The sequence below is a fragment of the Borostomias antarcticus genome (assembly GCF_949987555.1).
Source record: "Borostomias antarcticus genome assembly, chromosome: 19".
Classification (NCBI taxonomy): Eukaryota; Metazoa; Chordata; class Actinopteri; order Stomiiformes; family Stomiidae; genus Borostomias; species Borostomias antarcticus.
Genome location: NC_140252.1, coordinates 21,064,210 through 21,078,385, shown reverse-complemented (window position 1 = coordinate 21,078,385; position 14,176 = coordinate 21,064,210). Strand labels below are relative to the sequence as shown.

The 14,176-nt window shown below is 57.7% G+C and overlaps 1 protein-coding gene across 1 annotated transcript; it reads right to left on the bottom strand.

The window, feature by feature from the left end:
• Nucleotides 1-1,197: 1,197 nt before the first annotated feature.
• Nucleotides 1,198-12,802, bottom strand: mxra5a (matrix-remodelling associated 5a; the record flags this gene model as incomplete). The annotated part of the gene is made up of 6 exons (XM_084454088.1): nt 1,198-3,109; nt 3,594-4,530; nt 4,897-9,027; nt 10,555-10,945; nt 12,114-12,243; nt 12,618-12,802. 6 exons carry the CDS (start codon nt 12,800-12,802, stop codon nt 1,198-1,200), a joined length of 7,686 nt encoding a protein of 2,561 aa, XP_084310214.1.
• Nucleotides 12,803-14,176: the final 1,374 nt, after the last annotated feature.

Here is a 14,176-nt window from a genome sequence, read left to right as displayed (position 1 = left end):
TCCGTTCTGGTTTGGGGACCTATATTTCTGTCGCTTGTGCTCACACTTTGTTGACATTGACAAGCGCTGGCTCCAGGCTGGCTCTAGACGGATCTAACTGAGTGTTACTCCGCCTGCCGACTCACAGACAGAAATATAAATTCCACAAACCAGAACGGATTACACGCTAGTTTGAATTCAAAATGGATGGTAAATAGACACAAAAGAATCCCAGAGAGACATCAATCAAAAATATCATAAGTCAAAAATGAGACCCTAGTTAAAACAATTCCAGAATATCCCTTTAACTTCTAAAATGATAGAGGAAGTGCATCTCGTTCTAAACTCTCCCAGAGATTTCGAGTACATTTTCCGAGAGATTTTCCAGGTTTCTTCCCTCGCACACAATCCTAATACTCATCCTTCTCTGACTAGGTAGCCTGGAGATGGAATAAACAGCGAGTACTGTCATTCAAAACTACGTTCAACTTTATTAAAAATAAGTAAAATTCCTATACATCAGAGTCTTTTAAAGACAAATAATTTAAAAACAAGGACATATGACAAAGATGGCACACATTAGGTCTGCTAGCGGATCTACAAGGTAAAGGAATTACCTTTATCAATACTCCAGAGGGATTGACAATATCACTGGGGGTGAGAAGTCTATGAAATACTATTGTTACGAAACTCTATGCCCATACATCAGTTTGTTGAATCAAATACAAAAAAGTAATATTACATACTTTCCATTTAAACAGATAACTTACACAGAATATTTCCCATAATCAAACATAAATGCATAACGTTATGTATATCTACACACTTTGACATATATTGTCATCGTCAGAATAGAAAAACAAGAAAAGCAGCCTACAGTACCGAAAAAACAAACAAACAAACAAACAAAAAAGCTTTTCTTACAGTCTAGAAATGCTACAAATAAAAATACTTTCTTTGCTACTGTATCTGTGGAGAACAGCCCGGAAAATGACTTTAACACAAGAATAACCTTTCAAAGGAGGCGGTTGGCATTCAAGACATACAGGATGACTTTTCAGACAATAATGGCTGGTATTTCATACCCCATTGAAAGCATTCTTTTTTTATAGCTTTGACAGTGATGTTTTGACAGTGAGGTTTTTCCAACATATCTGGATGGGAATAGATGTAGCTCCTCGGGCATACTGTATGGTGAACCTGTGTGTTTTTGTGTCCTCAGAACACGTGGAGGTATGTTGCCTTGGAGTCCACCCCTACCACATTCCTGGCCGTGCAGCGGTAGAAGCCGGCGTCCCTCTGCGACGGATTCTGGATGACCAGGGCGCCCTGCGGGTGGAGGTACTTGTTCCCGAAGAGGCGCGGCTGCGCCCCGGCCGCCAGGCGCATCCTGTCCGGCGTCTCCCACGCTACTTCCACCCGGGGGATGCCGGTCGCCATGCAGTTCAGCTGGACGGCCACGCCGCGCCGGGCGTACGTGGCCGAGGGCGGCCCGCTGGTGATGCGCGGCGGGTAGGCGATCACGATGACGGAGGCGGCCAGCAGGGAGCTGCCGTACTCGTTGGCGGCGCGGCAGGAGTAGGAGCCCCGGTCGTAGACGGATGCCTGCTGGATGGCCAGGGTCCCGTTGGGCAGCACGGCGTAACGCCCCGCCCTCTGGGGCGGCCCAAGGACCACGCCGCTGGGCAGCGTCCACGTCAGCTTGAGGGGCTCCCCGCTGGCCAGGCAGTGGAGCAGGAGCGTCTCTCCGTTCATGATGCTGATGGGGGAGTTGTATCGGTTGGCGATCTCCGGCGGTCTCCCCGGGGTCACCGTGACGGAGCGCTCCACCAACCCCGCGGCGTCGCGGCCCAGGCAGCGGTACGTCCCGGCCTCGGAGATCGACGGGTTGCCGATGACCAGGGAGCCGTCCGGCTGGTGGAAGAACCGGGAGAACTGCACGCCGGTCGGCAGGGGAGCTCCGCTGGGCAGGATCCAGGTGACGGCGCCCTGGAAGGAGCAGTTCAGAACCATGGCACTGCCCACGGTTAGAGGCACGCTCTCCACTTGGGCGCCCTGGAGCCTTGGCCTGTCCGCCGCCTCGCCCACCTCCAGGTGGACCGTCAGCCGGGCCTCGCCGCCCTCGCTACGCGCCACGCACACCAGCTGGGCCGAGTCGCTCCGCCTGGCCGCGCGGATCTCCAGGGTCCCGTTGCGGTGGACCGTCATCCGGCTGCCGTAGTACGGGGCGGGCAGCACCACGTTCTCGGGTAACACCCACATGACGCGGGGCAGCGGGGTGCCCAGGGCGGCGCAGTCCAACAGCTTGCGTTGGTCCCTGACGGCGGTGGCCCTCACGGCATTGGCGAGGCCCTTCAGGCCGTTGATGGTGGGGGGCGTGACCAGGACGTCGACCTGCGTGACCTTGCGGCCCTGGCCGCCGCTGTTCCGCACCACGCATGTGTAGTTGCCGGCGTCGAAGCTCTGCGCCTTCTGCACCACCAGCGTCCCGTCGGTGAGGATCTGGTATTTGTCGGAGGACGGGGGGATGGCTCTGTTGGCGGGGGACGTCCAGGAGACGACGGGGGCGATCTCTCCCTTGGCGCCGCACCACAGCGTGGCCGTCTCGCCGTGGAGGACCCTGACCACGTCGCGGGCACGTTCCCTGACGATGACGGGCGGGTCGGCCACCACCTTGACGTGGACCTTCATCTCGTCCTTCCCCACTTGGTTCTCGGCGTAGCACGTGTAGTCCCCACCCTCTCTCATGCCCACGTCGTTGAAGTACAGCGTCCCGTTGTCGAACACCACGAACCTGCGGCTACGCCCGCCGCCGCCCGCCGCCGCCCGATCCGTCTGCTTGAGGGGGTTGACCATGGTCCCGTCCGGCAGGGCCCAGCTGATCTCCGGGTTGGGGAGTCCGGACGCAACGCAGTCCACCTTCAGCTCGCCGCCATAGATGACCTCCTGGCTGGCCAGCGGCTGCTTCTGCTCGATCTTGGCCGGCTTGGCCAGCACGCTGACCCTCAGCAGCACGTAGTCGTCCCCCATTTTGTTGCGGGCGACACAGAGGTAGTCGCCGCCGTCCTTGTCGGTCATGGACTGGACGGTCAGGGTTCCGTTGGCGAACACCTTTATCCTGGGGTCGAAGCTGCGAGCCCAAAAAATAAGAGAAAACAATTGTCATTTTTATGACATTGTGAACTTACCAGGAGACCAGTAGAGCCACATGCGCAAGATATACTTAATATGTTCTCTTCCAAATGAATACAAAGTATCTACAGTTTCTTTTGTGGTGTTTTGGGGAGTTCGGGGTTGCGTAGTCTGACTCAATGGATGTAGGTTTTGGGGATAAGCCTTGTAATTTCTTTATTACTGCCCAATCAGTGGCGCCAATTCATGTGGTTGGCCAAACAGTGGCGATGGGAGATTCTCCCAGACTACATGAAACAACAACAACCTAGCAACCGCTCCTTCGAAGACGATTGTGATTGGTTTAAAGAAATACAGTGTTTAGTTTCACCCATATCCCCGAATGGTTAAGAGTTCAGCCAGACCTTTCTCCACCGCTGGCACAGCGTAGACAGTGTGGAGATACAGTAGGTCTGGCTATGTGAGACCAGGGGTTGGGTTACCTGTATTGAGCGTCCACCAGCTTCTTAGAGGGCGTCCTCCAGATGACCCGGGGCTCGGGGTCCCCCGTGGCGAGGCAGTCCAGATGGAGCTTCCCTCCGAAGACGACGTCGGTCCTCTGGGGAGAGGAGGAGCTGATCCTGGCCTTGGCGGAGGACGGGGTCTTCTGGACTCTCAGGATGATGGTTCTCCTGGACGCCCCCAGCGCGTTGCCGGCCACGCACTCGTACCTCCCGCTGTCCGCCTGTCCCAGGGCGCGCAAGTGCAGCGTCCCGTTGGGGAAGACGAACAGGTTGCGGCCGTTCACGAACTGCGACGTGGCGAGCTGCAGCCCGTCGGGCGTGGTCCAGTGGATGACGGGGGGCGGGGCACCCTTGGCGGTGCAGTGGAGGTAGGCGGCGCCGCCCTCGGGGAGGGTGGTGTTCTCGTAGCGGGCTTGGCGGATTGCGGGGGGCAGGGCCGTCACCTGGAGACGCACGGAGACGGTGTCGGCGCCCGCCGCGCTGCTCCCGATGCATTTGTAGATCCCGCGGTCAGCGTGGGTGGCGGCGGTTATCCTGAGGGTGCCGTTACTGAGGAGGGACACCCGCTGCCGGACTCCTCCTCCTCCTCCTCCTCCACTAGGGGGCGCCCCCACCGCGAGGTGGACCCTGTCGGGAAGCACCCACGTCACGCGGGGAACGGGGTGTCCCTGGACCTTGCACTCCAGCTCCACGCTGTCCCCCAGCTGGACCACGGCGTCGCGGTAGCGCGGCTCCAGCACCCGGGGGTGTCGGGCCGACACCGCCAGGGTGACCGCCATCTTGTCGACACCGTACTGGTTCTGCACCGTGCAGAGGTACTGGCCTCGGTCCAGGGGCTGGGCGTTGCGGATGATGAATGTACCGTTGGGGTGGACCTCGAACCTCTGGACGCGGGTGTTCTGAGCAACGCTCGCCCCTGAATGAACGAAAGAAGAATGGAATTTAATAGAATTGTAGTTCGCAGTCTTTTGCAGTAAAATCTTGTTTTTCAACCAGGATATGCTAAGAATGTACATGAACATTTTTATTCTTTATTTATTTACTTATTTACTGTTCTGCTTGTATTTGTGTTTTTTTCTTTATTGTTATTAGGTTCAGTGGAAGTGCTAGCTAGGACTAATCAGCAATAGCAGAGGTTATTTTCCTGTTATGAAAGAAGGTGTACTGCGATTAATGTGTTACAAAGGTGTCTTATAATCCCATGAGGGATGGGCCAATAGATGGCATGACACTTACAATAATTCATTCATTCATTCATTCATTCATACATTGTGATACATACCAGTGGAGACTTTAGTCCAGGAGAGGAAGGGCTTGGGCTCCCCTATGGCCTTGCAGGGCATTTGCGCGTCCGTCTCTGCATTCACCGTGACGGTCTGGAGGTTGGGCGTGGTGATGCGGGGCTTCCCTCTGGGAACAGGTACTCCTGCCCCGCCCCCTGGTCTCCGAGGTCCCTCTGAGGCGCCGCCGCGGGTCAAGGTTGGTGCGCCGACGGTCCCCTGGCGCCCCCCGGTGGTGGACGTGCCGACGGCCCCAGACGAGCTGGTTCTGGAGCTGGTTCTGGAGCTGGTTCTAGTGGGAGCTGGGGTGCTGGTGGTACTCTCTCTGTGGACCGGGATGTGGGTTTGTGTTGTCGGCGTCTTAAGCTCTGTGGTGCTCGGTTCCACCCCCCTGGCTGAGCCTGCCCTGGGGTCCGAAGATATTCTAGAGGTGGGATGAGAGTCGGTCGGGGGTCTGTTTGGGTCTGGCCTCCTGTCTAGGAGCGGGTCTCTGCTGTCGGGGGAGAGAGGGGTGATCTGCCCGGAGGTGAGGACTCTCTCACTGTGACTGTCGGGGATGTGATTGGGCCCCTCCAGGGGTCTGGAGGGGGAGGCTCCTGGCCTGGTCCTGCCCACTGGAGGTGACGTCTCTGGGATGTGGACCGGGGTGTGAGGCCTCGCTCTGGAGGGGGTGACAGCAGATGTCTTCGCCGGTGTGGAGTTGACAGGCCGCGTCGTTTTAACGGCACCGGTGTCCGCCGTAGCTCCAGGGGCGTCTCCGCCTCTCGGAGCAGGCGAGCTCTCGGAAATCGCCTCTCTGAGACCGGTTTGCGTCGGCCCAGAACCCTGATAAGAGCTTTCAGATGTCAGAGACGTCTGCGTGGTAACCCGACCCGGCTCGTACGCCCCCCCACTGTGAAGAGTGGTTTCCGGCGGACCCCCTCCTGCGATTTCACGCTGCTGGGTGGCGGGAGCGGACGAGGAAGACGCGTTGTCCGTCTCTTCGAACGGCATCTTTCCGGCCGGGCTTGATTCATCGCCACGGGTCGGAAGGACCGGCTCCGCATCTGGTTGCACTTGTCGCTGAGCAGCGCGGGAACTCCCCGAGGACCCGTCTGGACTCGGCACGGGGCTAAGGTCTCCCGTAACCCCTCCCCTTTGTGAGTCGCCTGAGGGTTTAACAGGAGGAAGACGGACGCTCGTAAACCTCTCAAGGCCGGCTGCCGTGGTTACGTCCTCGCTGGAGCGCTGCGGAGATGCACTCTGGGAGACTCCGGCGCCGGTGGCCGGACCGCCCTGCTGACTCGTCCTTTCCGGTCCTCCTCCTCCTCTTGGAGAGGCGCTCGGAAACGACGTCGGCGCTGATGTGGTGCTGAGCGGCGGTCTGGCGCGAGGTAGAAGGGCGTCCTTTGTTTCGGGGAGAGCGGAGGAGGAGGGCCGGGGGTCCGGGCCGCTCCTGGCGTCATACCCCGAGACTGTGCTCTCTTTGTGACTCGCTTGGCTCGCGGTCAGCGGAACAGTGGTGTTAAATTTGGCTACAGCAGTGATTCCGGGCGTCCCTGACGTGGCTATATTTAGCCCCGAGGCGGCGGACGCCGTGGTCGTTGTTAGCAGGGCGAGCGTAGGTGTGGCTGTGGGAACGGCGCTCTTCTGGTTCTGCTTTCCCTTTTTCCTGTTCCTCCTCTTGGCTCCGTTCCTCCTCCGGGAGCTGGGGTTTCTGAGGCGTGCGTGCGCGCCCCTGGCCCCGCCCCCACCAGGGGTTACCTTCCTCACGGCGGCGCCCGTGGTGGGCTTGGTGGTGGGGTAGGCGGCGGCGGTGGTGCCGAGAGGCGTCGGGGCTTGTGAGCCGTCGAGCTTCGTAGTCGTAAACTTCACAGCTGGAGTCTGCGTGGCTTCTCCAGCTGTCGTCGTCTCGGTAAGAGAGCGGTCGCGTTCATCTCTCTCTGTTTGTAAATCAGTCCTAACCGTGTCGTCCGAGCGGTCGGTGACGTCGTCAGAGCCCTCAGACGAGGCGGACGAGGCGGACGTGGCGGACGCTGTGACTGTAAGCGTCTCCTGGTCTGTGGTAGACTGCTGATTCTCCTGTGAAGAGCTGTCATCCGGAGCGCTGCTACTGCTGTCCGTGTCCCCGGTCTGCCGGCCCTGTGGGCCCCGAGGCGCCTGGGAGTGCGTGAGGGCGTCGCCGTACCCCCGCGGAGCCGATGTAGGCCGCGTGATGTGCGGACCGCTGGCGGTGGCGTTCGTGGGCGCGTGGTCGTGGTCGTTGCCGTGTTTCTGCGGCGTGTACAGCTCCTCCTCAGCCAGCGGGGGGCCCTCCGACGACCCCTCCGCGTTGTCCTGGGATACCGCCGTGTGTTTATTATGGGCTGTCTGCGGCCGCCGCTGTCTCGGTCCGCCCGCCGGGCGCGGCGTCTGACTGGGCGTGGCGCTACTCTGACTGGTCCGGTCGCGTATCTTGGCCAGGATGTCGGCCCATTTCTCCGGATCTATCTTGTTGTTGGACACGTTGATCCTCCTCCGCGTCTCCCCGGCCTCATTCCTGGCATCCGCCGTGCGCCCCGACCCCGCCGCCGGTTTCCTCTGCACGGGCGGCCGGCGCCAGGAGTTCCTGAACGGGTGTCTGCCGCCGCCCCCGCGCCTGCCCCCCGACAGGCTCTGGCCCCCCCTCCTCCGCGTCAGGAGGTCCACGCGGCTCGGGGGCGCCTCCTCCTCCTCCTCCTCCCGGGCGCCGTCGCCGCCTTCGTTCCCAGAGGCCTCGTCCTCCGCACCCTCCGTCGGGACTTTCACTTTGGTGTTGACCCCCGACGCGGACTGAGGCCTCATGGGATATTTCCTCAGCGGGGGACGCACCCCCGCCCGGCGTATGACGGTCACCTTAGTCGCCAGGGAGTCGGCGCCATGCTGGTTCACGGCCACGCATTTGTAATATCCGCTGTCCGCCGCCTGAGCCTGCGGAACCGCCAGCGTCCCGTTGGTGAACACCAGCGCCCGGGACGAGTTGGCTCTGGAACTCACCACGCTGCCGTCGGGGAGAATCCAGCTGATCTCCGCGTCGGGGGCGGCGGTCGCCACGCAGGGCAGGGCCACGGGGTCTCCCGCCACGCCGTCCACGGGAAGGGCTCCGCCCTCGGGGGTGGTGCCGGGGGGCGGGCTGGAGGACTCCTCCACAGCGAGGTGGAAGGGGAGCACGCTGAGGTCGCCGCCGACGCCGCCGACCCGGGCGATGCAGTAGAACGCGCCGGCGTCCGAGTGGCCCACGGTTTTGATGAGCAGCCTGCCGGAGCCCGACACGGACACGCGGTTGTCCGGGCTGCTGGAGGGGGCAGTCAGCTGGGAACCGTCGGGCAGCATCCACCTCACCTCCGCCTCTCCGGAGCTCTGCACGTTACAGTCCATCTGGCAGGGGCTGCCCGCCACCGCGCTCAGCGCCCACCTGGTCCTGTTCGTGGCCTCGACCAAGACCCACGGCCTCGCCTCCCGCCGCACTACCTCCGCCTCCACCGTCTGCGCCAGGCGCGTGCTGAGGACCAGCTTCACGCTCTTCCCCGTGGACTGCGGCCGGTTGAGCCGGAGGTCGACGTTGCTCTGCATCAGCCAGGCCGGCCTCGCTGCCACGGCGGCCCTCACCCCGGTGTAGTACAGCGCGTCCCGCTCCGCGTCCTGCCGGTACCGGTAGCTCGCCGCCGGCTCCTTGGTCAGCATCAGCTCCCTCTGCAGGTGGGCGGGGACGTCGCTGTAGTAGGCGATTAACCGCCACAGGCGCTCGTAGTTGTCCCGGTCGATGGGGCAGTCGAGGTCCACCGAGAGGCTGAGGTTGGCGGACAGCTGCAGCGGGTTGTCCTGGCGCCAGCTCACCCTGGCCGTCTCCCGGGGCTCGCCCACCGCGCACTCCAGGTCCACCTTGTTGCCGTGCTCGTCCGACAGGCCCAGGGACACGTTCCCGAACGGCTCCCTGAACTCCTCCGGGGTCATGACCTCGCTCTCGGTGTCCTCGGCGGCGGCGGCGGGTCGCTGGGCGGAGACGATGACGGGGCGGCTGCAGGCGAGGCCGTCCAGACCCAGCACCTCCTTCCCCTGCAGGTGGCGAGGGGCGGAGCATGCCGGACACAGCTGGCCCCCGGCGTACGACCGGTCCTTCTTACACTTCAACACGCCTGGGACAAAACAGAGAGGAGGAGGAACGTTATGATCACGCCAGAAACAGCCTGATCACACCAGAAACAGCCTGACCACGCCAGAAACAGCCTGATCACACCAGAAACAGCCTGATCACGCCAGAAACAGCCTGACCACGCCAGAAACAGCCTGATCACACCAGAAACAGCCTGATCACGCCAGAAACAGCCTGATCACGCCAGAAACAGCCTGATCACGCCAGAAACAGCCTGATCACGCCAGAAACAGCCTGATCACGCCAGAAACAGCCTGATCACGCCAGAAACAGCCTGATCACACCAGAAACAGCCTGATCACACCAGAAACAGCCTGATCACGCCAGAAACAGCCTGATCACAGCCTGATCACGCCAGAAACAGCCTGATCACGCCAGAAACAGCCTGATCACGCCAGAAACAGCCTGATCATGCCAGAAACAGCCTGATCACACCAGAAACAGCCTGACCACGCCAGAAACAGCCTGACCACTCCAGAAACAGCCTGATCACGCCAAAAACAAACAGTCTGATCACACCAGAAACAGCCTGATCACACCAGAAACAGCCTGATCACGCCAGAAACAGCCTGATCACGCCAGAAACAGCCTGATCACGCCAGAAACAGCCTGATCACACCAGAAACAGCCTGATCACACCAGAAACAGCCTGATCACGCCAGAAACAGCCTGATCACACCAGAAACAGCCTGATCACGCCAGAAACAGCCTGATCACAGCCTGATCACGCCAGAAACAGCCTGATCACGCCAGAAACAGCCTGATCACGCCAGAAACAGCCTGATCATGCCAGAAACAGCCTGATCACACCAGAAACAGCCTGATCACGCCAGAAACAGCCCGATCACACCAGAAACAGCCTGATCACACCAGAAACAGCCTGATCACACCAGAAACAGCCTGATCACACCAGAAACAGTCTGATCACGCCAGAAACAACCTGATCACACCAGAAACAAACAGCCTGATCACGCCAGAAACAGCCTGATCACACCAGAAACAGCCTGATCACGCCAGAAACAGCCTGATCACACCAGAAACAGTCTGATCACGCCAGAAACAGCCTGATCACACCAGAAACAAACAGCCTGATCACACCAGAAACAAACAGTCTGATCACACCAGAAACAAACAGCCTGATCACGCCAGAAACAAACAGCCTGATCATGCCAGAAACAGTCTGATCACGCCAGAAACAGCCTGACCACGCCAGAAACAGCCTGATCACGCCAGAAACAGCCTGATCACGCCACAAACAGTCTGATCACGCCAGAAGCATACAGCCTGAGATGACCGGAGTACTTTGCACCTGCCGTCCACAGAGATACCAAGCAGCCAAATGTAATATTACATTTCTTCATGAACAGAGGATGAACAATACACAGAGCAATTACTGTAATCATCCTAATAGCCGCGGAGCCATATTATTTAATACCTCAGATGCCGTCTCGGGGGGGACGCTAAAGTGTTTTAAATCCCAGTCTTAGTGTAAGTAGTATAAATGCATAACCTGGTGAGTTCTTGTCCCAGTCCAGGAACCACGTCATCCTGCAGTCGCACGTCCAGGGGTTCCCCTGCAGGTACAGGCTCTCCAGCTGGGGCATCCCTCCCAGCATGCCACGGGGCAGCGACGTCAGCCCGTTGTCAGACAGGTACAGGTGCCTGAGCGTGGACACGTGGAAGTGGCCCATCACGGAGAAGGTGGTGAAGGTGGCGGGGTGGAGCTGCTGCAGGCGGTTGCCCTCCAGCTGGAGGAGGCGCAGGGAGGTCAGGCCCTGGAAGGCGTCCGGGTGGATGACCTCCAGGCGGTTGTGGTCCAGGTGGAGTCTGGCCAGAGCCCAGAGGCCGTGCAGGCTGTCTCTGTTGATCTCTTTCAGCTTGTTATAGCTCATCTTCAGCATCTGGGGACGGAGGGGAGTCTGAATATGAACACAGATATTTCCAGGCTCTCTACAACATGGTGACTGATGAGATAAGATGGATACTTTATTGAAATATACTTTATGGAAATTGAGCGTCTTAGCGTTGGAATTACAGCAAGGTTGGACAAGAGAGTAGTAGCATAAAAAAGAGGAGGAACAGGGACTATTCAGGTGCATCTCAGAAAATTTGAATATTGTGGAAAACTCATTATTTTCCGTAATTTAATACAAAAAGTGAAACTATAGATTGATTACACATGTAGTGATGTATTTCAAGGCTGATTGCCTCCATGTTGCTCCACGTTGATGCAGTAATTTGTGCAAAAGGAGCCCCGACCAAGTATTGAGTGTATAAATGAACATGCTGAACATATTGTACAAAACAAAAAAGGCTTGAAATATTTCACTGTGTAATGGATCTAGAATATATGAAAGTTTCACTGTTTGAATTAAATTACGGAAAATAATGGACTTTTTCACAATATTCTAATTTTCAAGGCGATGCCAAGTGAGGATGAGTAGCTGTGGGGGTTGGTGAGCGGGAGGATGAGGGGCTGTGGGGGTTGGTGAGCGGGAGGATGAGGGGCTGTGGGGGTTGGTGAGTGGGAGGATGAGGAGGATGAGGGATTGTGGGGGTTGGTGAGTGGGAGGATGAGGAGGATGAGGGATTGTGGGGGTTGGTGAGTGGGAGGATGAGGAGGATGAGTAGTTGTGGGGGTTGGTGAGAGGGAGGATGAGGAGGATGAGGGGCTGTGGGGGTTGGTGAGTGGGAGGATGAGGAGGATGAGGGATTGTGGGGGTTGGTGAGTGGGAGGATGAGGAGGATGAGTAGTTGTGGGGGTTGGTGAGAGGGAGGATGAGGAGGATGTGGGGGTTGGTGAGTGGGAGGATGAGGAGGATGAGGGGGTTGGTGAGTGGGAGGATGAGTAGTTGTGGGGGTGGGTGAGTGGGAGGATGAGTAGTTGTGGGGGTGGGTGAGCGGGAGGATGAGTAGTTGTGGGGGTTGGTGAGAGGGAGGATGAGTAGTTGTGTTTATGGGGGTTGGTGAGAGGGAGGATGAGGAGGATGAGTAGTTGTGGGGGTGGATGAGCGGGAGGATGAGTAGTTGTGTTTATGGGGGTGGATGAGCAGCGTGCCCCCAGCGCACCTGTAGAGAGCCCAGGTCCCGGAAGGCCCTGCTGGGGAGGCTGTGGATGTCGTTCCCATGCAGCATCAGCAGCTCCAGCCTGAGCAGCCCAGCCAGGGAGCTCTCTGGGATCTGGTTGATGCTGTTGAACCTGCGAACAACAAGCCGTTAATCCCATCACCTCCATCGAGGAGTCGGTCAAACAACAGTGATTCCATCCGATTAGAATTGACTTTGTTTGGAGGTGGGGGGGGGGGGGGGGGGGGGTTTACTAGTGTGGGCTGTAGACCTTCAAACTAGGCGAGGACCTTTCACAGGCGGATAACCTGCTTAGAGAGGGATGCCCCATGCCATTGCAACCCATCTGTTCCGGCCTGCCTAGGGTGGATTAGAACCCGGGTTCGGGAGGCGGAGGCGCTGACGGTTGCGCCAATATGGCCGTCCCTCCTGTGAGCGGTGAGTTTCACCAGCTACTCCACATGTTTTTTTTGCACTCGGCTGCGGCGTCGGCGGCGCCCGTCTTACCCCAGGTTGATGCGCTCCACCTGCCGGTGCACGCCGGCCGGCACGGAGAGGAGCGAGCGGAAGGTGCAGTGCAGCTCGGTGGGCTGGGGGCAGGAGCAGGGCCGTGGGCAGGGCAGCGGGGCAACAGGCGGGGGCAGCACCACCAGCCCCACCAGGACGAGGAGGAGGAGGGCGGGGAGCGCCATCTTCGGCTGGGGGCGGGGCCTGTGGTGCCACAGACTCTCTGCTCCTCTGATCACAGTGACTGGGACAGAGGGGTCAGGATTACACACTCACTAGTTCAAACCACCGTCCAGGAGCCGCCCTGTGAGTCGGATCAAACAGGCTCACATAAGGCAGAGGTGCAGCAGTGAATGCCAGATGAACTAAATCAGTTCAGCTGTCTAATCTATCAGGACCCAGCAGGTTACCTGAGGACCTATAACATTCTTCACTCATTTCCTGTAGAAAACTTAGGAAACAAATGTTGCATGGAGACCCCATTTCCTGTTAGCTAGACTGTGATATAATCTACAGTAGGCCTAGTTTAATTGAATAAGGCACAGGCTGCTATATAATTCTAAAACCGCAAAACTAAATTGAATATACATATTTTAAACGTTACCATTTAGTGCATTGGTTGGTTATTAAAATAGTTCAACGCGCATTTATCCCGCGTCTACGATATGTCCGCGTGTTTTATCCTTTAATGAATGAACCCGTTACGCACGCATGAACTAATTAGGTAGTGCGCTCGGCTGCAGCCTACCCTACTGTTCTTACATCTTACCCTACTGTTCTTACATCTTACCCTACTGTTCTGAGATCTTACCTCAAAATCCTGAAGGCTTTTCTTCTGACCGAGACTCTCTGTGTCCCATTCCAACATGGCTCTGCGGTGCCCAGGGGTGCAGACGGGCTAGAGGCGCATTCTCTCCAAAGTTCAACTAAACCAGTAGAATGTCCGAAACCGGGGAAAAGAGGATAAAAGTTCCTAAGTATTAAAAAAAAATCCAAACGGCAGTGTTATTATTCCAATAAAAACGGGATAATTGTGCATATGGTGATAATTGTGCTTCTACATCTGGGCAGGAAAAAACATATTCCCCAAAACGACGCCGTGATGCGCTCCCGACCGACAGCACCGAGTGACGGGCTACACAGACCAGCACTGAGGGAGGAGGAGGCGAGGAGGGAGAGGAGGCGAGGAGGGAGAGGAGACGAGGAGGGAGAGGACTCGAGGAGGGAGAGGAGGCGAGGAGGGAGAGGAGGCGAGGAGGGAGAGGAGTCGGCGAGGAGGGGCAACAGAAGTTGCTGAGGTGAGAAACTTCAGTGCAAGCTTCAATATACACGCTTATAGTTCTTTTCCATCGCGCTATTCAGTATTTACACTTCATTTCAGCGCACTGTATCACGTTTTCAGTGAAATCCAGTCATTTTATTAAAAAAAAGTTATGATTGAAGCACATTTACATGTAATAGTTTGCTATTTAGGTCATAAACAAAACAGCAAATTGCCAGATGGATCTTGTCCAGCTGATGTAACATTCATGGACTGACAAAGCAAGCTACTATTAGGT